General features: G+C 40.7%; 1 protein-coding gene across 7 annotated transcripts in view; it reads left to right on the top strand.

Annotated features, from left to right (window-relative positions):
• Positions 1-27,084, top strand: part of FTCDNL1 (formiminotransferase cyclodeaminase N-terminal like) — an 88,212-nt gene that overhangs the window by 44,004 nt on the left and 17,124 nt on the right. For 4 of the 7 annotated variants that reach the window (XM_065930883.1, XM_065930884.1, XM_065930885.1 and 1 more), the window contains 3 exons: positions 2,410-2,536; positions 5,207-5,302; positions 6,780-6,932. In XM_065930883.1, the coding sequence (XP_065786955.1) occupies positions 2,422-2,536; positions 5,207-5,302; positions 6,780-6,932 (364 nt within the window). In that variant the 5' untranslated portion in view covers positions 2,410-2,421. Of the gene's footprint in view, positions 1-174; positions 628-705; positions 909-2,409; positions 2,537-5,206; positions 5,303-6,779; positions 6,933-27,084 lie in introns of those variants that run through there. The other 3 variants (XM_065930886.1, XM_065930888.1, XM_065930882.1) reach the window with 3 other exon arrangements.

The raw sequence follows: 27,084 nt of genomic DNA on the forward strand, positions 1-27,084 counted from the left end.
CATTAGATTCTAATTCCTTTTAAAAAGTCATTCATTTACAAGAGAACCGTGGAGAGTTCCAAGTTAAAGCAGGCGGGGTGGGAAGGCACTTCTAGAAGCAAGGTTAAGCTCTCCCGGACGCAGCACGCGGTCGGGTCGGGTCGGGAAGAGGCAGGAAGGAAGCTCAGATCAGAGCCCAGCCAGCGGGCGGCGGGGCTGGAGCGCGCCCGGGAGGCGGGGCCGGCGGCGGAAGCGGCGCACTGGTCACGCGGCGCCTGGGCTCGGCGCCGTCCTACCCCGCCGCCCGCCGCGCGCAGGTGGGTCCCCCGCAAACCGCGGAGCGGCCGAGGTGGCCGCAAGCTCCAGGCGGGCCCGCGGGAGCGCCGCCGCCCGCCGCCCCTGGCTCCCGGCCCCGCCTCCCGCGGACGCTGATCCCCTTGCTGGCGTCCCCCGAGGGCCCACAGCGAGCCTCTCGGTCTTACCCTCGGCCCACCCCTCGTCCCTCGGGGCTCTGGGCCACTCCACGCTAGGACCCGCGCGGGACCGCGCAGGGAGGCCCGCGGCGGCGTCTGCCCCGCACTGCGCTGTGCCTCCGGGACGAGCCTCTGCGGCCCTAAAGTGCTAGCGGTGGGCGTGCGTCGGACGCAGGTGATGTGGCCGAGCGCTGGGGACTGCTCTGCTCCGCACTGGTCCACCCGGTTCCTCCGAGGGAGGCAGGTTTTGGGTCTCTAGCCGGAAGTAATCCCAAAGGTGATCAAAGGGGTGGGCGAATTACGATCATCCTCTCAAACCACAAGTGTTCGGGGTCTTGCTCGGGGTCAAATTCTTAGAGGAGGAGGAGGAAGAGAAAGACTTGCCCTTTCTACTAATAAGCCTGAGTGCTTGCCAAAAGCCTGATACTGCCGCTAATTTCAGCTTTTGCAATGAAGGTAGATTTTTCTAACACCATCTTTGTGTGATTTAGCTGTCCACAGGGAATCAAAATGTGGAATGAGAGGATGAAACTAATCCTTTCTTTTGCACTGTTAGGGGTTGCCATAAACACCATTTGTTAAAAAGCATAATTATGTTGGGAAAGTGCCTGATGAGACAATTAAGCTACATAAACACACTGAAAACAAATGAAAGCCAGAAGACGCCCACACCCCTTGTGTAAAGCAATTTTTTGTTTACATAAAAACGAGAGAGGTCTGAGCTGCTCTATTGCAACAGTGTTATTAATGTCTACAGAATCCTAATGACGCTGTTTTTTCTGAATTTTCAACCATGAGATGATGGTTACAATGTGAAAACTTGAACTAACGGTGAAGCCCTGTCATCTCCTCTTAGGTTAGAATGATCAGGCCAACGAACAGTCCTAGTGAACAGAAGCCATTGGATTTATGCGCGGAGAGCACTATTAATTACACCGCAGCATGTTAGCTTGAACTTACGAGCTTAATGTGTGTTTCAGAGTTGTGCACCGTTCTCTGCAGTATCCCTCACAGGGAGGACTTTACCTGTCACAAAATGTTCCACAATAAAATTTACTGAATGAGTTCGTGAGGGCCACCTTCACTTTTAGCTATATTTAAAAGAGGTGGAAATATGATGACCTGATCTTAAAAAGGGGGGATTTTTTTGTTTTGCAATATTTAAACTTAAGTTCATAATATCATTTGAAGTTTGGAAAGATAACTAGTTGAAAATTCTGTTCTGGGGTACTGAAGAAAGTCAAAGCAACCTCCAAAACTTGTATGATGATTCCATTTTCAAAGAAATCAGTCACATTTTTGGCTGATTATTGAGTAACTTTTCCGAGTACTCCATGTCAACTTTTAGTTCAATGTACAAAGTCCTGAGAAAGATTTTAAACTGGTTTAGGGACTATGGAGATCAAAGTACAAGAGGAACTTAATCAAACAGTTGTCATTTAAAACCTCCAAGTGAATCTCCTTTATGTATGTTCATGTACTATCCATGGCTTGACTGGTGGAGGTACCCTTTCTGTCAGGATAGTTTTTGTAAGAATCAGCATATTAAGTAATCTCTCATTTCTCTTTTCTGTATTTCCCCAATAATCTTATTTAACAAAAGTGTCATGCTTCTTCAAAAACAGGATTAAACTATAGAAGGCAATATTTAAAAGAGAGTGACATACTTTAATGAAAAAGTTTCCCATGACAGAATTCAGACTGAGTACTTGATGGATATTTTCTAGTGTGTTACTGTCTTCACATGTTCATATGTGCATGACCTCATGTGCATGGTTTTTTGGCTGTCAATGTGAGATATTATCCTTTAGGTGTTACCTACGATTGAAATAGTAAAGTATTCATGTTATAGCTACCTGGTTTCCAAACAGCTATGACTTTTTAAATGTTTAATGAATGTGAAAATATGAACAAACTGTAGAAACCAAAATGAAGACTCATTTTTCTCCTTTTCTAGAAGAAAATCACCATGTCGTCTTGCCGAGTGGGGCTCCGTTTGGCTGCCTGTTTATTAAACATTTCAGAAGCCAGAAAAAAGTACATTGTTGAGAACATAGCAAAAGCTGCTCTTCTTGAAAGAAATGGTAGGAACAACAGGCAATAGATGTGAATATGTAGTGTTTTGATAGTAAGAATAATTTTTTTATTCTGCTGACAGTGTCCATAGAACACACTTCTGCTTTCTTCCTGAATTTTCTCCCTTGTTCTTGGGCTATCATAGCTTGGCTCCAGAATGCTGAGATAGATCACTTACTCAGATGTGCACATACACTCTCTTCCAAATGCCTGCATACCATCCACAAGCATATTTCTTCACATTGGAGAGGGTGTCTGAAATGCACATTGTTTAGGATATTGACAGACTCCTGAAGAGGATATATTTACATACAGGTTTAATGTTTCCCTCATGGGCCATGTGTATGATCATTAATAGAATGAGCATAATTCATTATGGATTTTATTCAGCAGGTTAAATAAAAAATAAACTTGTCGAATACCAAGTACTATTCAAAAGCACTCCTGCCAGCAAAGCCTAGGCTGTCATTACAGCATTAATATTTCTACTCCATTTTCTCCGTATGAAGACTCTTAGTCGTTTAAGTGATGTGTGTAAGATCATTCAGCCATTCAAATTCAGAAGACTGAAACTCAATCTCCTTTACCCACTGGACCAGTATTTACTATTAGAGATGCTACTCTTTCTCTCTTTTCTTAACCTTTGTTAAAATGATCATGTGATGACATATAGTTCTAGATATTATTTGTTTTTACTTTCACACATACACAAAACATAGTGTATTTACAGATTTACCATCATTTAAATACAAAAGCTTTGTTATTAAATCAACAGCTTTTTGGCAACAGGTGAGTATTAGGGTCATAGCCCTGAAGCATTTGAAACAGTCTGTTTTAATTTCTGATTGTAATTTTTGATTTGGTTATTGCTTTTCATGAGAGAGAGGTGCTTTTCCTAGTGTTTGTAACACTGAGCACATTTAAGTTACCATCTAGCAACTTTGGGGGGCTAGGAATGTCTATGAAAATTCCTGATAATTGCTGATAGGAAAACTCCTCTGGAGTCAGCATGCAGCTGTGCTTTTCCATTCTCTTTGTGGGAAGAGCCAGCTTGGGTCCCACATTGTCAGATAGTACATCTAATGGGATTGGGTGAATGTACAGAGACACATTCTGTGATTAAATGACTGGGCAGAGACATTTGTGGAAGTCACATGCTGATGGATGCCTGGGTCTCAACTCACAGTTTTTATCAGCTTATTAGTGGCAGTAGCTCAAATGGAATTATAGCTATTATACTCCATTACAAATACCAAACAATTTACTTCTGCTGAGATTCATACTGACAGCTCCTCCTGCCAGAAGTAATTTTTTTTCTATATGCATGCTTAAGAAATTGCAGGAGAGAGTGTTTCATTCTTTCAGCATTTGAATCAATTGAATCATATGAAACTGAGAATAAAAGCTTTTCAGAAGAAGATTTCAGATGAAAAAAATAAAATTATCTCTTTTCTTCTAAAAGCTAAAGTACGTTGAAAAAAATACATAAAAAGGAGGTTGTATGATCTCGTTCCTGCTCTGTCTTTCATAGTTTTAAAAATTCAGGGAAGGTAGCACTAGTTAAGAAAATGACCTGCTGTTTTACGGATACTTTAAAGGCATTTATTTTTAAGTGAGTGGAATCAAACTATATCACCTATATTTTTTCCAATTAAGCAATGTGAAAACATTTAAATGGTCTGAAAGGTCTTATGTAAAGAAAGCTGAGTTATAAATTTTAGACCTACACCAGGGTAGGTCTCTGTAGATGCTCATTTGGCTATGAGTGAGTGACATAAGTTTATCTTTTCACATTATTAAAATTAATAGCGTAGGGCTGCTGTAAGCTCTGTAGTTCCGTATGTAACTTATTTTCCCTCTCCTTGAAAAGATTAATTGTTAAGCTGCCAAGGGACAGGGCGACAAAGGTATAATGGCATAGTGAAAGGCTTAATTACCGCCTGAAAACTTTTGTCCTTCACTTTGAATTTGCTTTTGTAGGCATACGAGGAACTTTTAAGGAGCTTGAGCAAGGCTTGTAAACTTCAAAAATAACCACGGGGTTATGGGTGGCCACCACGCATGGGTATGGCAGCTTTCTCCTCCAGGTTACAGGTTTCAGTGAGTCACACGTGGCTGAAGGCTGGAAGTCGTTAACATCTGAAGGCTGTTGGTGGCCTTTGAAAAGGAGACGCTGGAGTCAGAACAGCTTCTAACAGGCAGGTGCATGTATCCCAGGAACCTCTGCTCTAGGCACTAATTGGCCTGTCCTAGTTTTTCCAGATGTTATTTTTTGATCCGGTTTAATCTCTGTGTTTGGAAGGAAAAATTGCCAAGGCATAGAAGATGAGATTGAAAGGAAACAGAGTTTAGTGTGATACGATTTGCTAACAGAAGAGGCTATCATCTTGGACTGAGTTAAGAGAACTTTGACAAATTCAGAAGCAAGCGCAAGAGAAGGTCTCTCAGAGACACCAACGCCTAGTATCTGAGCTGAGCCATCCGATTGTAAAGGAAGACAATGTAGGAAGTGGACATTACTGTCTATGAATTTCTTGACTAGTCAGTGTCACTTCAGAGGTCACCCCTTCCCCCAAATCTTTCTGTTAAGCTAAATTTTGTTGTATCAAGAAAAATAAAGTATTAAGGTTTCACCAGAGAAAAAAGTTCTTGCATTCATGTGTTGTTTTTTTATATAGGACAGAGACATCCTGAAGTATCAGTGCTCAATATATTTTCTGATCCGGAGTATAATAGATCAGTTATTACAATAGCAGCTTCTATTGAGGAGATAGGTAAGATTTCAGTTTCTTTTTCTATATATGTCTTTTGGTGAAGGGTCAGCTTCCAGTAGACCCAAATGCTCCTTAATCATTGATTTCCTGTGTTAATCTGAATACTCTTCTCCACGCATAAGAAGTCTACCTCAAAACTGCATTTCTTTGTTTTTCCGAACGGGTACATCTTTGAGATATTCATTTCCTGCTTCCTCTTCATTAAAATGAATCTTGGGGTCCAATATTTAATAACATTCTTTCCCTGAAGATGATCACATATTTTTTTGTGGTTAAGAAAAATATCTTCAGGTTTTAACCTGTGAAGTCATAGTGTTGAATTTGATTTCACTGATAAGTTGACTTGAAATGAAACTTACTAAGCAGTTGTGTTTTGTGTCAGGAGCCTGAAATCTTGAGACGGTCCACTGGGTGAAATGAAATGGGTTTCATGTGTCTTGTTGTAAGGTTTAGTGGGATAGCTTGAATTTGAAGGATCATACTTGATTAAACAAAAATCTGTATTATCCCTAGCATTGCTTGGTAAAGAATTTAAATTATTTTCAGATAAACTTGGTTTCAACTTAGCAGATTGTTTTTTCTCAAAAGGTATGTTTGTTTGGAAAGCAAAGAGCTGATGGATGATTCTCAGCAAATCCAGGACCAAAATGGTCTTACTGCACTGCTAATGAAAACTCAAGAGTAATAACACTCTGAGGTGTCTATATGTATTTAAATAGAATAATTAATGAACCTGGAGAAGGAAATGGCAATCCACTCCAACATTCTTGCCAGGATAATTCCATGGACAGAGGAGCCTGGCAGGCTACAGCCCATGGCGTTGCAAAGAGTTGGACAAGATTGAAGCGACTTAACACACATACAAAATTTAATGAAAATCTAGTTATAAGAGCAAATCTAAAATACCTATGGTATACTTTTAAAGACATATTTTTATGTTTGTTGTTTGTTGTTGTTTTTTGTCTTTGTTGTTCAGTCACTAAGTCATGTCCAACTCTGCATGAACTGTAGCGCACCAGGCCTGACTGTCTCTCACTATCTCCCAGAGTTTGCCCAAGTTCATGTTCATTGAATTGGTGATGCTATGCTATCTGTTTTAATATAAACTCATAAAATATTCTGAAAATAACAAAGAATTTTATCAGATTAATTTGATAAAGTTGAAAAAATTGAAAGTAACCAATTGTAAAAAAAAGATACAAAGTTTTTTTAAGACCAGTGAACTTTGCTTACTTCTTCCACTTTGGGAAGTAAAGAATTGGAAGATATGGGAAACTTTATGACACTTGGGAGGTGGGGAGAGGGGAAATGTTGGATCTTACATTTTTCTTTATTTTGGATGAAAAAGCAATCTTTCTTATACATTTTACGAAAGGAAAACAAACTGGTAGGACAATAATAATTATAGCTGCTTCTTTAGATGCAATTGAGAGTTTAATGCTTTTATTTTATTTTTTAAAAATTTTACATTTTTAAGGCAATTCCGTTCTGGCTGCCTGCTTGGAAGCCTTCCAGTCTATCGATATGGAGGTTCAGGAGGGGATCCATCCTTGCCTGGGAGCAGTGGACCTGATTCCCATTTACCCTCTCTCTGGTGTCGGAGTGGAAGAGTGTGGCGCTGTGGCCAGAAGTAAGAGAAAGTTTGGGGGAAGTGTGTTATTACTTAATGGAAACCATTTTTACAAATCAGAACAGCTTGTGACAGTATAATCACTCCTCAGTTCCCTGGGAAAAATCGACCTTGAAGAATTGTGTCAGCAGTAAGCTTTCAGGGGCTGCAGCGGCACAGTGTCTTTGTGACTCATCCTTCCACTTTCCAGCCCACGACGGTGTGGGACTCGCAATGCTGTGGGATACAGCCAGTCAATCACTGTGTCCCCTTACAAATCCACGATAGACCATGAGGAAACAGCACTGGTTTCTAATGAGTTCCTTAGACTCTTCAGGGCAGAACGATGGTGTGTTTCGCCCATCTGTGTTCTATTTTCTTGAGCAGGGGTAATGATGAGGTTGAAAACCCACTTAAATGTTAACTCCTACCCCTTTTTCCTCTGATTTTTTTTTTTTCTTCTCTTTTTTTCTTGTGCACAACTCTCTTTAAGATTTTCTTTAGAACTGAACTGTCACATGCTTGATTTCAGCCCCAGGGGTAAGTTTAATTTGGAAAATTTGAGCTATGTCACTTGAGGTGTTTTTGAATTAAGCAAATTGGGAGAAAAGAAAGACCTTTTGCCTGGACTGTCTCGCTGGTTAATTATGAGATTCAGAGGCCCATAAGCTTTGGGGGAAAGTTCGCTGTAGGATGATTGCAGACTTCTCTCTATGACCTCAGAAATCCTCTGTGGTATTGCCTCATTTTTAGGTAACAGGGAGGTGTGTAACATTTGGGATGTAGATTTGGACTCTAGCTGAGCTACATCAAGCCCGAGAAATAGGAAAGGAGGCTTGTTTCCAAAGGTGTACCTCACTGCTTGTGCTGCATTTTTAACATGATCTGACAATCTGTGGATTATTTCTCCTGGGAAATCTTGGCCCAAAATTTGGTTTACTTTTCCTCTAAGAAAGAGTTAAAATTCAGCGTGGGGGAAAATACATTTCACACGAAAATGAAGAGTTCAGAATTGTTCAGTCCAGAATAATGATTTTAATTGTCTTCAAAACAATTATGTTCGGTTATATTAAGTCTCAAATTAGCTAGTACATGAAGTTCTTCATCACATCAGGACTGGTCCGCCCCAGATTCTCGGCCAGCGTAGGAGACAGTGGACAACAGGAGGGTCTGGGCAGAGTACCTCTCCCTTCCGTTGCCCTTTTACTTCATTGGCAGCTACTGTACCTCATGATTTAAACATGGACATTTCTAATTAAATGTGAGCTCAGCTGCATTCTTGAACTAATTTATAACATTCAATTTGAAATGTAATAGCTTCAATCTTCAGCTGATTAAAAACAGTCATATACTGTACATGGTTACTATTTTGATGCTCCAACATGCAGTTTTTATTTTTACAGTCTCCTTTCTACACAGCTGTTCATCTAAGATCATCCAGTTTTTTTAAGTTTTTTTTTTAATTTTTTGGGTAACAGCATGCTCAGGCATTCTTATGAGGAAGAAGTGTTCATATTCTAGGATCTCAGCGTTTTCAGAACAGTGACAGGATGTTTTCTACTAGGGTAACTGCTTCTCAGGGAAACTACATTAAAATAATAATTTAACTAACTTTCTTTGGGAAGAAGGGTAATGGAGAACACTCCAGTGATGTAGACTACAGTTAATATGTCTGATTCACGTATGCTTTGTGTGCTAAACTTCTGAATGATATATTTCAGACCTTTTTGATATCAGTTGGAAGCTTGCTTATTCCTTAAGAAAGGGATTCTTAAAGTAGGCTCCAAAGTTGATGTTCAGGGAACTTATAAATAATGTCAGAGTCACTTGCAGTTTTTTATAGTGTGCATTTGTGTATGCATACATAGCTACACACACATAATTTTGCATATAATTTTAGTTTAAAAACTCCCACCTCAGTTCAGTCGCTCAGTCATGTCCAACTCTTTGCGACCCCATGGACTACAGCATGCCAGGCCTCCCTGTCCATCACCAACTCCCGGAGTTAACCCAAGCCCATGTCCATTGAGTCAGTGATGCCATCCAACCATCTCATCCTCTCTCGTCCCCTTCTCCTCCTGCCCTCAATCTTTCCCAGCATCAGGGTCTTTTCCAATGAGTCAGCTCTTCGCATCAGGTGGCCAAAGTATTGGAGTTTCAGCTTTAACATCAGCCCTTCCAATGAACATTCAGGACTGTTTTCCTTTAGGATGGACTGGTTGGACCTCCTTGCAGTCCAAAGGACTCTCAAGAGTCTTCTCCAACACCACAGCTCAAAAGCATCAATTCTTCAGTGCTCAGCTTTCTTTATAGTCTTACTCTCACAGCCATACATGACCACTGGAAAAACCATAGGCTTGACTAGACGGACCTTTGTTGACAAAGTAATGTCTCTGCTTTTTAATATGCTGTCTAGGTTGGTCATAACTTTTCCCTCTAAGGAGCAAGCATCTTTTAATTTCATGGCTGCAATCACCATCTGCAGTGATTTTGGAGCCCAAAAAATAGTCAGCCACTGTTTCCACTGTTTCCCCATCTATTTCCCATGAAGTGATGGGACCAGATGCCATGATCTTAGTTTTTTGAATGTTGAACTTTAAGCCAACTTTTTCACTCTCCTCTTTCACTTTCATCAAGAGGCTTTTTAGTTCCTCTTCACTTTCTGCCATAAGGGTGGTGTCATCTGCATATCTGAGGTTATTTATATTTCTCCCAGCAATCTTGATTCCAGCTCGTGCTTCCTCCAGCCCAGCGTTTCTCATGATGTACTCTGCATATAACCTAAATAAGCAGGGTGACAATATATAGCCTTGATGTACTCCTTTTCTTATTTGGAACCAGTCTGTTGTTCCATGTCCAGTTCTAACTGTTGCTTCCTGACCTGCATACAGGTTTCTCAAGAGGCAGGTCAGGTGGTCTGGTATTCCCATCTCTCAGAATTTTCCACAGTTTGTTGTGATCCACACAGTCAAAAGCTTTGGCATAGTCAATAAAGCAGAAATAGATGTTTTTCTGGAATTCTCTTGCTTTTTCGATGATCCAGCGGATGTTGACAATTTGATTTCTGGTTCCTCTGCTTTTTGTGAAACCAGTTTGAACATCTGGAAGTTCACGGTTCACCTATTGCTGAAGCCTGGCTTGGAGAATTTTAAGCATTACTTTACTAGCGTGTGAGATGAGTGCAATTGTGTGGTAGTTTGAGCATTCTTTGGCATTGCTTTTCTTTGGGATTGGAATGAAAACTGACTCTTTCCAGTCCTGTGGCCACTACTGAGTTTTCCAAATTTGCTGGCATATTGAGCAGTACTTTCACAGCATCATCTTTCAGGATTTGAAATAGCTCAACTGGAATTCCATCACCTCTACTAACTTTGTAGTGATGCTTCCTAAGGCCCACTTGATTTCACATTCCAGGATGTCTGGCTCTAGGTGAGTGATCACACCATTGTCATTATCTGAGTCATGAAGATCTTTTTTGTACAGTTCTTCTATGTATTCTTGCCACCCCTTCTTAATATCTTCTGCTTCTGTTAGTTAGTTAAAGTCGCTCAATCATGTCCAACTCTTTGCGACCCCATGGACTGTATAGTCCATGGAATTCTCTAGGCTGGAGTACTGGAGTGGGTGGCCTTTCCCTTCTCCAAGGGATCTTCCCAACCCGGGGATTGAACCCAAGTCTCCCACTGTACAGGCGGATTCTTTACCAGCTGAGCTGTCAGGGAAGCCCCTGTTTCTTTAGGTCGCTACCATTTCTGTCCTTTATTGAGCCCATCTTTTCATTAAATGTTCCCGGAGCAACTGTGAAGAGATACCCCAGGTCCAAGGTAAGAGAAACCCAAATAAGATGGTAGGCACTGAGAGAGGGAATCAAAGGGCAGACAGACTAAAACCACAATCACATTAAACTAGCCAATCTGATCACATGACCACAGCCTTCTCTAACTCAATGAAACTAAGCCCTGCCGTGTGGGGCCACCCAAGATGAATGGGTCATGGTGGAGAGGTCTGACAGAATGTGGTCCACTGGAGAAGGGAATGGCAAACCACTTCAGTATTCTTGCCTTGAGAACCCTGTGAACAGTATGAAAAGGCAAAAAGACAGGACACTGAAAGATGAACTCCCCAGGTCGGTAGGTGCCCAATATGCTACTGGAGATCAGTGGAGAAATAACTCCAGAAAGAATGAAGAGACAGAGCCAAAGCAAAAACAATGCCCAGTTGTGGATGTGACTGGTGATAGAAGCAAGGTTTGATGCTGTAAAGAGCAATATTGCGTAGGAACCTGGAATGTTAGGTCCTTGAATCAAGGCAAATTGGAAGTGGTCAAACAGGAGATGGCAAGAGTAAACATCGACATTCTAGGAATCAGCAAACCAAGATGGACTGGAATGGGTGAATTTCACTCAGATGACCATTTTATCTGCTACTCTGGGCAGGAATCCCTTAGAAGAAATGGAGTAGCCATCATAGTCAACAAAAAGAGTCCAAAATGCAGTACTTCCACCTCTAGGAAACAGCAATGCAGCAGTTCTAGAGGTGGAAGCAGCCTGGACCACAAAGGATTGCAGCGTGCCTGTGTGGGGCCCAGAGATGGAGTGGGGTGGGAATGTTTAGAAATAAAGCTCCAAGGGGATCCGAGGTGAAATCATGAAGTCTTATATACCAGGTTAATGAGTTCAAACCTTATCCTAAAGGCAGTGGAAACTGTTGAAGAGTTTTAAGAAAGAAAGTCTATGATTGGCTTTGAACTTTAGACAGATCACTTGCCTGCATGGTGGAGATCAGGGAAGAAGCAGGCAGAGCAGTTGGGAAAGGTGATAGCCTAAGATAACACAGAAGGGAGAGAGTGGGGAGACTTGTAGGAGGCTGCAGGTTGGGGAGCGAAGCAGTGGTCAGAAAGTGTCTTCACTTACAGATGCTGCCACGTAAAAAAGGAGACACAGGGATCTAGTCTATATTTAGTGAAAGCTTGTAATTTTAAAAAGAACTTAGCTTCATTTTCTCTAAAAGCCACATTTGATCTATTAGGCCCCATTTCATTTTTATCTGTATTGTTTCTCTTAACACTTTCCTCCTCCTCCCTGTTTTCCTTTTCCCTGCTTTGTCCTTCCCTTTCTTCCTTCTTCCTTCCTTCCTGTCCTCTGTTTGCTTCTTTTTCTTGCAATCAGAATGATGCATCAGTCAGTCAGTCCAGTCGCTCAGTCGTGTCCGACTCTTTGCGACCCCATGAATCACAGCACGCCAGGCCTCCCTGTCCATCACAGACTCCCAGAGTTTACTCAAACTCATGTCCATCGAGTCGGTGATGCCATCCAACCATCTCATCCTCTGTCGTCCCCTTCTCCTCCTGCCCCCAATCCCTCCCAGCATCAGGGTCTTTTCCAACGAGTCAACTCTTCGCATGAGGTGGCCAAAGTATTGGAGTTTCAGCTTCAGCATCAGTCCTTCCAGTGAACACACAGGACTGATCTCCTTCAGGATGGACTGGTTGGATCTCCTTGCAGTCCAAGGAATTCTCAAGAGTCTTCTCCAACACCACAGTTCAAAAGCATCAATTTTTCGGCGCTCAGCTTTCTTCACAGTCCAGCTCTCACATCCGTACATGACCACTGGAAAAACCATAGCTTTGACCAGATGGACCTTTGTTGGCAAAGTAATGTCTCTGCTTTTTAATATGCTGTCTAGGTTGGTCATAACTTTCCTTCCAAGGAGTAAGCGTCTTTTAATTTCATGGCTGCAGTCACCATCTGCAGTGATTTTGGAGCCCAAAAAAGTAAAGTCAGCCACTGTTTCCACTGTTTCCCCATCTATTTCCCATGAGGTGATGGGACCGAATGCTATGATCTTAGTTTTCTGAATGGTGAGCTTTAAGCCAACATTTTCACACTCCTCTTTCACTTTCATCAAGAGACTTTTCAGTTCCTCTTCACTTTCTTCCATAAGGGTGGTGTCACCTGCATACCTGAGGTTATTGATATTTCTCCCGGCAATCTTGATTCCAGCTTGTGCTTCTTCCAGCCCAGCATTTCTCATGATGTACTCTGCATATAAGTTAAATAAGCAGGGTGACAATATACAGCCTTGACGTACTCCTTTTCCTATTTGGAACCAGAATGATGCATAAACATGGTCAAATATACATAGTTTACATAGTTTGTTCCCCAGACTCTGAAGACCTACATAACTTCCCTTTCCCCCTCACTGTGCACGTCCCCCTTCTTTTCCTTCTCCCCTGAGCCAGGTACTTTCAATTCTTTTATTATTTAGGATTCAAATCCTATCTTGGTACTTCTTTTTTTTTTTTTTTAATTTTAGGCATTGTCTATTGACTTCTCACTGCAGAAGATGAGAATTTAGCCTCCTTTCACCACATCCGTCACCCCCAGTGTGTGTGCAGACACACATATGCACACACACATTTTTTGGATCAGTATTTAGTGGTCACATTATTATAACTATGTAAACATTATTCACAATGAAGCGTTTAGACTTTCATTATTTTACCATTTCTGTAAAACCTTTTCTTTTTGCTAGAATTGATTGTTATCTTTTTGATTGTTTACTTACTTTTTTTATATACTTACCACTGATTTAACCACAGACTCTGTCAATAATAACATTTATCCACGCATTCAGATAAAACACATCATGTATTGACTGTTCTATAAACTTTGTCTTCTTAAACAACTGTCTTCTAGAACTCCTTGACCTGATCCAATCAGAACCAGTTACTCTAAATTTGCTGAGGATAACTGTCATCATAGCATTTCCTATTACTATTTTCCTAGGTTTTCCCTTCATCTTTCTGCATTTTAGATACCCTGAATCCTGAATCCCACATCTTCTCTCCCCACACCCTTTATTTTATGCCCTTGTTTTAGTGGAATGTATCTTCTACTGGCTTCCTAAAAAAAGGTGGGGAGGAGGAGAATAAATTTTTGAGAAGTTACCTGTCTGAAAATGCCATTATTTTACCTTCATTTTTAGTTTGCCAAGGTATAGAATTATATGTTAGAAATGATTTTCCTTTATTTTGAAGACTGTATCAATTCTTATTTCCATGTTGCTGTTGACACTTCTGAAGCCATTATGATTCCTGATCTTTGTACATGATCTGTCCCTTCTCTCTGGAAGCTTGTAAGATCTTCACTTTGTTTCTAGCGTTCTTGAATTTCTGTTACATGCCTTTGCATGCATCTGTTTTCATCCATTATGCTGGACGCCTGGCAGGTCTTTTGAGTCCTTGAAACTCATCCCTCATTGCTGGAAGTTCTCTTGAGTTATTCCATTGATGACTTCTCCTGTTTTCTCAGTTCTTTCTGGAAGCCCCATTATTTGGTTACTGGAACTCTGTACTGGTTCTCTGCACTTACTTTCTCTCTCTCTCTCTCTTTTTAAAATCACTTTGAATTTTTACAGTAATTACTTGCAAATGTCCTATACTTTATATCAAAAGCCTTCAATTAGTTTTTCATTTTTTCTATATTGATTTATAGGTGCTTTTATTTACTCTCTGTGTGTTCATTTTTCTAAATAACATCCTGGTCACATCTCATGAATAGTAGCAATGTATAATTTTTGACAGTTTCTTCTTTCCGCATGTTGTCTGTTCCCTACATCCCTACCCCCACTTACACCCCCAGGTTGCTTTCTCCTGTTTTGTTTTAAAACCTTCCTCAGATGTCGGATGATCACTGGTTGGCTGCTTCCTCCAAGAGTGGACACTGAAAGACTGATGGATAATCTGAGGATGTAAGTGAGGTTTGTGGCCAGGTTGTTTCTTTGGCGAACTCCTATTTCAGTATCTTTGGGGTCTTTCTTCTTGGGCTTTTTTCAGATTTCCTAAAGAAGAATCCACCAGTCTTCAGCATGGAGTGTTCAGCTGTCCATGATTTAGGAGCTGAGTTGCGGAAGAGGCTAGAAGAGTCTCAACAGTTAGTATGTACATGTTCCCTTCATTCCCCTCTTTTCACGAATCCCCACTGCCCTCAGCTGTATCCCCTAGTCCAGACATACGTAGTGTTTACCTCTTATGTCTCCTGCCGGTTACCCATCCGTGTAGAGGGGGTGGGATCTAACTGCTGCTTAAACAGACTTCCCACCACTCTCCCTGTTTGGAGCTGTGCCCTTAGCGTCTATCCCAGAGTGAGGTCACCAGTTCTGACCACTTCCAGGTGTCTGTGCTGTAAGTCAGGCTGCTTCTCTGCTGTCCAGGGTCTCCTGCTCGTCTTGTATCTGTTCTCCAAGTTCCAATGCCATCACTTCCTCTTCCATTTCTGTTTGTTTGAGGGAATCAGTGCTTTTCAAATAGATCTCTTTGACATCTTTTTTTCTGGGATTTTTGGAAGAAGTGGAAGTAAACTTAGGGATGGATCTACACTCTCATCTTTACCTGGAAGTCCCTACTTCTCTGATTCCTCTTGGTGATTTTGATTATCTTGGATCCTTCAAGAGTGCAATGAATTCACCTAATTGGAACCGAAGATACATTTATAGGAACATTATTCTTTTTTCTGACTTCTAACTCGTAATCAAAGGTATAGTCTCAATCTCTAGGCTTCAGTTATTTTTTATAGACTGCTTACTGTGGGCCGTTGCGCCGTGTGTATGTCTCCCACTTGCTCCTTGCTCAGTGTTTCATGGGCCAGAGACAGTCTCTGAAATGTGACCTTGCGTCTCACTCAGGCGCAAACCTTCCTGAGAAGGACTAAGTTAAGATGGAGGGGCGGGGTCAGAGCAGGAGGTGCTCTGACAAATCCCCCCAATGATTTGCTGGTGAAAGTGGGCTTAACTAACCTGTGATTTCATAACATTCTGCTTTGAAAGTCTAGACCATAGCTATGAATATTGTAAATCATATGGAAGCTTGCTTTTTGTTTTATGTCATTAATCAAATGAAATAATGTTTATTTAATGCTTTGTGAATTATTTAGAAGATTGGAAAGATAAAATGCTAGTTAAATAAGTTACGTAAATAAGGATTTAGCTCTTACATGATTGGTTTTTTTTAATTTACCTTAAAATATATGACCATTAATGAATTTGATTAGATTTATCAGCCTTGTTAGGTGATGTTTCAAGTGTTTTTATGTCTTGGAGAACATGTGCCATGACAGATTCACACGACATCAACACTTGTGTGGTAGTCTTAAGACCCTTCGATTACCTTGTTACAGATTGTCAAAACATGGGCTGATCTGGCAAATCAGGAACAACTTTTCACTTCAAGAATTTCCTACTCTGATTCTCCAGTTGCTATGGAGATTGTCTCATAAAACAGCCTTGGCTTTCATTGCGATTAGTGAGTTTGGATGTTGAGTTCTGATATTGTTCTCTCTGCCATTAACACTGCTCTGATTGCCGCAGCATAAAAATAATGGTTGACTTTACAAGCATATGTTGACGTAGTTTTAGGACATAGCATTTACTTTGAGATTTACAGGGTACTGCCATCAGACAAAAAGCTGGAAAAAAAAGGGATTATGCATTGGGAAAGTACTTAAAATATCCAAACTGATTTCTAGCAACTTGAGTATATTTTAACTACAAAGAAGAGTTCCTAGGTTGTTCATAAATGCATATTGCTACAGGCTTAATGAATGCAACACGATTATATCTACCACTGTAAAACAGAGCTACTCATGAAGAAGAAAAAAGCCAAATGAGAGGACTGAGATAAACTAGGTTATTCTACCATGACTGGCAGTTACCGACACACACAGTCATACTTGCGAAAGCTGCTCCCTTTCTATCACTTTGGCTCTGCAGCAGCCTGAAGTCCAAGTAAATTAACAGACACTCCGTGGGCACCCCTCGGCCAGTGGGGCACCTGAGCCTGCAGATGGACAATTCTAAGGCCCATTCCAGCAAGACCAAGCCCCAGTTGCTCACAGCAATGACTGGTGTGATAGCACACCTTTGTATTGGCTTTTCTTTCTTCCCTGTTTCACTCTTGCTGTGTACTGAATAGACTTTATTGAAAATTTTGACAGGAATAAGTGTATTACTATTTAATTAATAAAATAATTGTTATGCTTCCCAGTTGGTGCTAGTGGTAAAGAACTCACCTGTCTCTTATGCAGGAGGCATAAGAGACACAGGTTGGATCCTTGGGTTGAGAAGATCCTCTGGAGAAGAAAGTGGCAACCCACTCCAGTGTTCTTGCCTGGAGAATCCCATGGACAGAGGAGGCTGGTGGGCTATAGTCCATGGGGTCGCACAGAGTCAGACACATCTTAAGTGACTTAGCATAGCAGACATGTGTATTATAAGATTCTTCTCATTGGGATGAGTAGGTGGAGTTCATGAAATCTTTGCTGCCTGACTTTATACTTCTCATAATTCTTCCCTAGTCTATAGTTTAAAACTGGGAGACCCGTACCCCACCACCACTTCACCTAGGGAAGGGGGTCTCCTAGAATACTCAGGATTAGTCATGGGTCACTGTGGGAGATGTTAACACTCACCCTTTACTAGCATAGGCAGGTCTGGGGTCTCAAAGTTTAGAAGTTCTAAGTTTTCTGATTTTCAGTATATATATGCGTATGTGTGTGTAGCACCCAGAAATTACATTTATGTTATTGCCAATGTTGTTTTAGAGAATATTGACCTAACAGAGGATTTATAGCAGATGATTGATATGATGCTAACTTTTTTGAACCTAGACCTCTAACCTTGGCTCTGCTTTTCCTGAAGTCCTTTCCATCTCTCCTTCCTAGTATATGCAGTGATTTCCAGGCCACTAGGATAAAAAAATTCTGAAGAAATAATGTAGTGATGCTAGTGGCCTTGATGGGCCTGTAAGATGGCCTTGATGGGCACCAGTCTCTGGACACCCTCAGATGTCCACCATCCTGTCCAGCTGGTCTCCAATTGGCAGGTGAGGGTGTGCTTCTCAGGAGACCCAGAGTACGTGATAATGGTAATGACTACAGCACTGGTTGTCGTGAAATGCTTTCATAATAATCGTAGCATTATTTATTAGATTTTCATTTATTGTTTGATTCAAAATTGCATTTATTAAATAACTCACACTCCAGTTTTAATTAACCAAAATATATCGTCAGGTAATATCTCAAGATAAAAATTGTTGTGCCTCTCTTACCCTCATAGTCTATACATGACAGTTTCCCGGATAGTCCAAGTTATCTGCTACCTTGAGGGAAATAGAATTGTTATAATGAGAGTGAGGAAGTAGCCGTCCATGTTTGTGTGTGAATATTTAGGAGCCATTTAATTTTTAAAATTTTTCCTAATATATATATTTCATTGAAGTATAGTTGACTTACAGTGTTCTAGGTGCACAGCAAAGTGATTCAGTTATACCTATACACATATATTATTTTTCAGATTATTTTCCATTATAGGTTGTTTTATTGATTGTATCTGCCTGTGCTATACAGTAAATCTTTGTTGCTTATTGCATATCTGTTTTTTTATTAGAAATCTAGCATTCTTTTCACACTAGGTCAAACATGTGAGTCAAAATGTTATATAAATTTTTTAGTTAGGCAAACATTCATAAGTTTTCTAAGATATGCATATTATTCATAAAATTTATATATGTATATACAAAAGCTTTTCTACTGTGCTTGATAAAAGCTTGGGGAAAACATCAGAAAAATAAAGGAGAGATGGAGAAATTGGAAAACATGAACTAAATGAAACAGGAGCACTGAATATAAAATAGAAAAAGTGAAACAAAAAAGTAAAAGATCATCATATAGTCCAGTTGTTTTTAAACAGGAGTACTCATTAGAAACATATCTGGAGCTGCAGTATCTGCTTTTGTATTTTTCAAAAAATTCCCAGATAACTCTGATTTCCATCTGGATGTTAAAAAGTGATCACAGGTTTTTCTATTAAATGATAGTTTTGATGATATAGAATTCTATTATTTTTCTGTTGACCAATCATGATACAGTGGTATTAAGCGAGTAATAGTTATATAATCACAATAGTAAAAGATGTTAATCAGTTTTTACAGTCAACAGCAGGACAAAAAATAAAAGATAATTACAATTGCAAGCCATAATGGGAACATGATTAACCTAACAATATAAAATAATTACATACAGTTTGGGGGGTCAAGCTGAATGGTGTGATAAGTGGAAGTACATACAAGCGCATTTTCATCCACCAAGCCAGTCTATGTCTTTTGGTTGATGTGTTTAATCCATTTACATTTAAAGTAATTATGGAGATGTCTGATCCTGTTACCATTGAGCTTATTTTCTGTAGGTCTTTTCCTTCTCTTATGTTTCCTGCCTAGAGAAGTTCCTTTAGCATTTGATTTAAAGCTGGTTTGGTGGCGCTGAATTCTCTTTTGCTTGTCCAGAAAGCTTTTGATACCTCCATCAAATCTGAAGAAGAGTCTTGCCAGGTAGAGTATTCTTAGTTGTAGCTTCTTTGCTTTCGTCACTTTAAATATATCTTGCCATTCCCTTCTGGCTTGTGGAGTTTCTGTTGAGAAACCAGCTGATAACCTGATGGGCATTTCCTTGTAAGTTTTTTGTCATTTTTCGCTTGTTGCTTTTAATGTTTTATCTTTGTCTTTAATTTTTGTCAGTTTAATTACTGTGTGTCTCGGTGTCCCTCCCTGGGTTTATCCTTCCTGCGACTGTGCTTCCTGAACTTGGTTGAGTATTTCCTTTCCCATGTTAGGTAAACTTTCAGCTCTTATCTCTTCAAATATCTTCTCAGGTCCTTTCTGTTCCTCTTCTGCTTCTTGGACCTCTCTAATGTGAATGTTGGTGTGTTTAATGTGGTCCCAGAGGTCTCTTAGGCTGTCTTCATCTTTTTTTCATTCTTTTCTCTATATTCTGTTCTGTGGTAGTAATATCCACCATTCTGTCTTCCAGGTCATTTATCCATGCTTCTCCCTCAGTTATTCAACTATGGATTCCTAGCATAGCGTGTTATTCATCTCTGTTTGTTTGTTCTTTGGTTCTTCTAGGTCTTTGGTAAACATTTCTTGCATCTTCTCCATTGTTTTCCTGAGATCCTGGATCCTCTTCACTATCATTATTCTGAATTCTTTTTCTGGAAGGTGCCTGTATCCATTTTACTTAGTTGTTTTTCTGGGATTTTATATGATCCCTTCATCTGGGACATTCTGCTTTTTCTCCCTGATTAACTTTCTATAATGTGGTTTTTGTCCTAGCCGTGGGATTGCAGTTCTTCTTGCTTCTTCTGTCCACCCTCTGGTGGAGGTGGCTAACAGGCTCTTAATAGGCCTCTGATGGGAGGGACTGGCAGTGGGAAAAGCTGGGTCTTGCCCGGGTGGGCAGGGCCTTGCTCAGTAAAACTCTAAGCCGATGATCTGCTGATGGGCGGAGTTGAGTGTTGGCCTCGGTGGCCCAGCCCTGGGGTCTGTGGGCTGTATGGCAGGGTTAATGGTGACCTCCAAGAGGACTTAGAGCAAAGAGCAGCTGCCGGGACAGCTGCTGCCAGTGCCCCTGAGCTGAGCTGAGCCCTGGCCCCCGCCTCCACAGGAGACCCTCCAACACTAGCAGGCGGTTTCGGTTCAGTCTCCGGTGGGCTCACTTCTTTCCTCTGGGTGCTGGTGTGCACAAGATTTTGTTTGTGCCCTCCAAGACTGGAGTCTGTGTTTCCACCAGTCCTGTGGAAGTCCTGTAATCAAACCCCACTGGCCTTCAGAGTCAGATTCCCTGGGGATCGGCAGTCTCTTTATCAGATCCCTAGGCTGGGAAGCCTGACGTGGGGTTCAGAACCTTCCCAACAGTGGGAGAGCTTCTTTGGTGGCATTTTTCTCCAGTTTGTAAGCCTCCACCTGGTGGGTGTGGGATTTGATTTTATTGTGACTGCGCCCTTCCTGTCATCTTGCTGTGGTTTCTTCTTTGTCTTTGGACTGGGGTGTCTTTTTATAGTGGGTTCCAGCATCCTTCTCTTGATGGTTGTTCAACAGCTAGTTGCAATTCTGGTGCTCTTGCAGGAGGAGATCAATGCATGTCCTTCTACTCTGCCATCTTGAACCAGAGTAACATAAATTTTTTAGTTAGGCAAAAATTAGTAAGTGTTTTAAAATATAGATAATATATATAGTGTTTATATATATGTATACAAAAGGTTTTGATACAGGCCTTTTGATACAGGCCTTTTTTTTTTTTTAGACATTTATTTTTATTTATTTGGCTACATAGAGTCTTAGTTGTGGCATGTGGGATCTAGTTCCCTAACCAGGGATCGAACCCAGCCCCCCTGTGATACAGGCCTTTTGATAAAGGCTTGAGGAAAAAAATTAAAAAAAAAAAGAAGAGATGGAGACATTGAAAAACATTAACTCATGTGTGAATTTTTGACAACCAAAAGGATAGGACTTGTGAAAGCAGGTTACAAAGTTTATTCCATAGCAATACAGTCAAGAAAGAAGGCAGGCCACCTCGCTGTTTGCTCCCAGGAAGATGAGGACTGGGAGTGGGCTTTGGGGGGAGAGCATTACACATAGCACTCGTCTTCCTTTCCCAAATCTTGAATCAATTCAACAGTAGAGAAAGGCAGATGAGAAGTGGAAATACTAACTTTATTGCTGACAAAACTAATGTGACAGTTTGGCTTACCCACCTGGAGGATTAGACATCCAGCCAGTTACAAGCAGCACTGGACAGCGCAGGCCTGACCCTGGCAAGCTAATGGCAAGGAGGAGATGGGGTGGAATGGATGTTTCCTGCTGACAGCTAGCTCCGAAGAAGGAAGAGAGGAGGGAGGAGCAGGCCTCTGCACACCCCACTTTTCTCCCAAACTCCACATCAGGGAATGGATGTTGGGAAGGAGCAAGGCCAAGTGCTGTAATTTCCTAAAGGCTGCAGTAACAAAAGTGCCACAGACTAGGTTTTATAAACTCTAAGAATTTATCATCTCACAGTTCTGGGAGCTAGAAGTCTGAGCTCAGGGTGTCATCAGGGCTGGTTCCTTCTGAGCACTGGGAGGGAAGGAAGGGTCTGTTCCATTTTGGCTTGTGGATGGCCCTCCTCATGTTCACATGGCGTCCTTCTTGTATATTGTCTGTGTACAAGTTTCCCTTTTTTATGAGGACACCAGTCATGTTGGATTAGGGCCCTGCTCTAATCCGATATGTGACATCATGTTAACTAATTATAGCTCAATGACCCTACTTCCAAATAGGGTCACATTCTCGTATCCTGGGGGCTATGACTTCTACAGATGAATTTGGCAGGGGCAGAGTTTAAACTCAGAACAGCCAGTAAGACCAGCAGTACTCGCTACATGTGGAAATAAACATCATAGTGAACAAGAAGCATTTTCCTTCAAAAGGAGATTTACTTATCTATTTATTATCCCACACATGGTACACTTTATTGAGTTTAAACAGCACAGAGTTCTGACACATGTTATTGATGGTAGATAAAATATTGTTCTTACTGAGTCTATGAAATATTTATTTTTAGTTGTTAGAGATATTTTATTATTTTTTAAATTAATTTATTTTAATTGGAGGCTAATTACTTTACAATATTGTGGTGGTTTTTGTCATACGTCGACATGAATCAACCACGGGTGTGCATGTGTCCCCACCCTGAACACCCCTCTATCTCCCTGCCCATCCCATCCCTCTGGGTTGTCCCAGAGCACCGGCTTTGAGTGCCCTGCTTCATGCATCGGACTTGCACTTGTCATCTATTTTACATATGGTAATATATGTGTTTCGATGCTATTCTCTCACATTATCCCACTCTTGCCTTCTCCCACAGAGTCCAAAAGTCTGTTCTTTATATCTGTGTCTCTTTTGCTTTCTTGCATATAGGGTCATCATTACTGTCTTTCTAAATTCCATATATATGCACTATATGCAGATATATGCATTATATCCATATATATGCATCAAATGCATCCTTTTTTATAGCTGAGTAATACTCCATTGTGTATATATAGCACAGCTTCCTTATCCATTCATCTGCTGATGGCCATCTAGGTTGCTTCCATGGCCTAGCTATTGTAAACAGTGCTGCAATGAACACTGAGGTACATGTGTCTCCTTCAATTCTGGTTTCCTTGCTGTGTATGCCCAGGAGTGGGTTGCTGAGCTGTATGGCAGTTCTGTTTCCAGTTTTTTAAGAAATCTCCACACTGTTCTCCATAGCGGCTGTACTAATTTGCATTCCCACCAACAGTGTAAGAGGGTTCCCTTTTCTCCACACCCTCTCCAGCTTTTATTGTTTATAGACTTTCAGAAGGAGATTTAAAGTGGTGGGCATGGGTGCCTGGAAATGGGCATCCCCTGAGAGGAGATAAAAAGGAGACAGATTGTGGATGGGGTTGGGAGGACTTGCCCTGTTTTGGGGGCAAGTGGTGAGAGTTAGGGCTAGACGTGAGACTACTAAGAGGTTGTTGAGTGTTGACACTGGCCAGTGGCTGGGGAGATGGGAGATGTATGAGAGCCAGACATGCACGAGAAGACCAAACTGCCTCATGCGAGCTATTTGTTTGGCATTTGGGTATCTCTGGTTGGCTGGAAGAGCCACCTTTACCGCCCCTTGCTGTGGGGAGCTGGCTTTGTACTGAAGGCTGTTTACACATCGCTGATCCATTGGCCAGCAGGAGGATTCCTGACCATCCCCAAAGCTTAGCCATGTCTCAGCTGAACTACTCTTTTGGGGAGTCCCAGCTTCTTAACATCCTCACTGAAAGAGAATGAGAAGTCCTTATGAAGTGGATGCACTATAAGGAAGCCACAGGCCAATTTCAATCCCACCCACCCTTTACGGTATATACATGCCCACGAGTTTTTGATCCGTGTGAACTAAACAGTTATATCACATTGAATGGCTAGACAGAGAAGCCAGATGGTAAGTGGACAAAATAAGGATTTTGGAGTTGAATAAACCTGAACTCAAACGTAAATGTTCTACTTACTTGCCAACTGACTTAAGGAAAATTGTCTAGTCTCTCTTATAGTCTTTTTTGGTCTTACATCTATACCATGGGGAATAATATCATCCTGTCAGGATGGTTATGAAAAATAATGCCCATAAGTAAAGCCCCTGGTCTCCTGCCTTGCACCAGGAAAGAGCTGTCACTATTTTTAGTGATTCTCTGTGGCCTTACGGAGGGGTTGCTGAGCAGTGGGGGCCTGGGCTGTCCCCCTCCACCATAAAGACTCTTCTCTGTTTTGTGCTATTGAGATTCTAAATAAAGTACCTCTTGAGAAAGGGATTGCATGACAAGATGTTTGCAAACCTCTCAGGCAGAAGATCTGTGAAGTGCTTTCAACTCTAAAATTCTAAGTCCTATAGCAGACAGCTTCTTCCATGTCAGTTCTTATCTTGCAGAATGGTATTCGGCTCCTACTTCAGAGAACTGCTATGCAGGTAAATGAAGAGGTGTTTGTGAGCATCCAAGCAGTGTTGGAGTGCCTGTTATGTTTCCATTTACCATAGGACAGGCTATGGGGACTCTTGGAGAAGCATAATAGAGCTCCTCCCCGCCCAGAAAGCTGGGCCATGAAATCTGCACCTGAAACAGGAGCAGGCACCCGTTTGTTGTTGTTGTTTACATGGGGCACAATAAAGCAAGTGGCTGAATGCAGGGTAAGTTCCACATGTTAGGTCACCCAAGGAAGCGTAATTCTTTAAAGAGAGAGTATCATGTCTGCACGAAATCTGCAGCATATTCCCTACAAAGGAATAACAAGCTCTCTGTATACACATCTCCATGAAAGTATATGTTATATGCAGGGAAACAGTAAGATTCTTGGGTATAAAGATCCGTGTGTGTGGGAGTTCCCTGGTGGCCTAGTGGTTGGGATTCCAGGTTTTCACTGCCGTGGCCCACGTTCCGTCCCTGGTCGGGGAACTGAGATCCAACAAGCCACGTGGCAAAACCAAGAAATAAAAACTAAACAGTAAATGCATGTACACATGCGTGCTATGTCGCTTCAGTCCTGTCTGACTGTGTGTGGCCCTATGGACTATAGCATGTCAGGCTTCTCTGTCCTTGGGATTCTCCAGGCAAGAATCCTGGAGTGGGCTGCTGTGCCCTTCTCTAGAGAATCTTCCTGACCCAGGGATCGAACCCGCATCTCTTATGTCTACCTTCATTGGCAGGCGGGTTCATGTATTTTTATGGATACCTATATTGCCATGCAATTATATGATTTGCTAAGGTTTTGGGGGCACATGAGAATAGGTCCAATTTTTTCATTCTGTAGCTGGAAACACAGACCTAGAAATATTAAGAAATACTCATAGTTTTCCATCAAGACAGCAACAGAACACAGGATCCTCACAACTGTTTATTTACTCGACCTTGCCTAGAACTTTTTGTTCTCTTTTTCAAAATTTCAAACATTACAGATGTGGTTAAAGTTCACCTCTGTTCATCAGCTACATCCCTGCCGAGTTACGGCATAGTATGCTCACATTCGGTCAAGAATTTTCCCCATTCTTTTATTTCTACCTATGTATGTACTCATAAGTCCAATATAGTACTTGTTGTTTATGTTTATAGTCTAAATACTATTGTACTATCACTTAAAATTTTTTTATTTTATTTTTTAATTGAAGTGTAGCTGATTTACAATTGTTAGTTTTTGGTATATAACAAAGTGATTATGTTTTATATATGTATAGTGTATATATCATATATATACATATAATATTTAAGATTCTTATATACTATAATTTTTATATTCAGCAAGATATCATGGAAATCTATCTATCTAGTTCATTCCCTTTAACTGCTATGTAGTTATCATAATATACATATGTCATATTTTTTCTATTCTATTTATGGACATTCAGGTTGTTTCTCATTTTTTCCAACACAAATAATATAGCAGTGAACATTCTTGAATATACTTTCTTGTGTACAAATGTAAGGATTTCTTTAGAGCAAAAAAAAAAAGAATGGAATCTTTAGGTACAAATATTTCAAAATATTTTCACAGATTAATTTTTATATGAAAATCAAGTGCTTATTCTGACCTTGTTTCTGTTAATACATAACAAGTTTTTTTCTTTACATTTTATCTTTTACTGCCATGCCAATGGTAAATTGACAGCTCAGAGACACAAGGGAAATGACGTTCTTTTAGCAAGTACTATTCATTTTGAATTACAGACACTGTTGTCAGCGTAGCATTATCTGTAAGCTTATTTGTCCTTTAGAAAGGAAATGCGATAGAGTAAACAGTAGCATCCAGTGATACGCAGCAGAGTTTTGCGGCACCCCCCCCCCGCCCCCAAACCCGGCTAAATTGTTTTCTGCTCCCTCAAGAAAGAACAGGCCACAGAATGTGTCAGTAGAAATTCAATTTAGGAATTGCACTTGATCTTGTTTTTCAGCATAATGTTTCTGTTCTTTCATCATAAAGATCAGCTGCATTTTATTTTTTTCCAGTCCCTTAGAATAACATCCAGTTCTAGTCAGCATGTTTAATGTACTTCTCAATGATGTTCTAGCACAATAAATTTTCGTATCTCGTGCATGTGTACATATGGTAAAAATTTCTTCAAGTTCTAGCCATGTGGGGGAGGAATATTGTGGTTGCTTTGTTAATGCAGTGTTTGTGTTGGAGTGGTTACGGCCTTGCGCTTTAACTCTCAGCGCTGGGCATAATGAGATGGCTTTGATGGTGGCGTAAGAGTCTGGTGGGATGGTCACAGCTTCACACTTCAAAGCCGAGCATATGGGGCGAGTACCGGGTAGCTTTGTGCTCTTTGGGGATGGTTGGGAGACAATTCTTAACAGCTCTGTTTAATGAAGACTTTGGAAAAGAAACACTCCATCTTTAAAATAATTTTGAATTGCAAAGAGAGAAATTACCACCACCCCCCTTCCATAGACTAAACTAAGAATAATTTTTCCTAGTCTGCACTTAATTAGAGAGAGTGAAGCATCACAACTACACTGTATTTTCAAATGTCTTCTTTTTCAAAGTAGTGTAGCAAGATTAATCGGCCAGTTTTGTTTTAGGTATGTGTATGAATTTAGGCAAAAACTTTTAGGGCTATCTGTTTTACCATCTGAGAGATTTTTATGGCTTCTGGTAGAGAATCTTTTTTTTTTTTTTCCTTCTCATTAAAAAATACATAAATAAAAAAATCAACTAAACAAGAAACTTGGCTATATTAAGATAGCTATACTAAAACTAGAGGATGCTTGTAAGATTTCAAGTCTAGCACTCAGCTTAATT

This window comes from Muntiacus reevesi, chromosome 3 (assembly GCF_963930625.1).
Source record: "Muntiacus reevesi chromosome 3, mMunRee1.1, whole genome shotgun sequence".
Classification (NCBI taxonomy): Eukaryota; Metazoa; Chordata; class Mammalia; order Artiodactyla; family Cervidae; genus Muntiacus; species Muntiacus reevesi.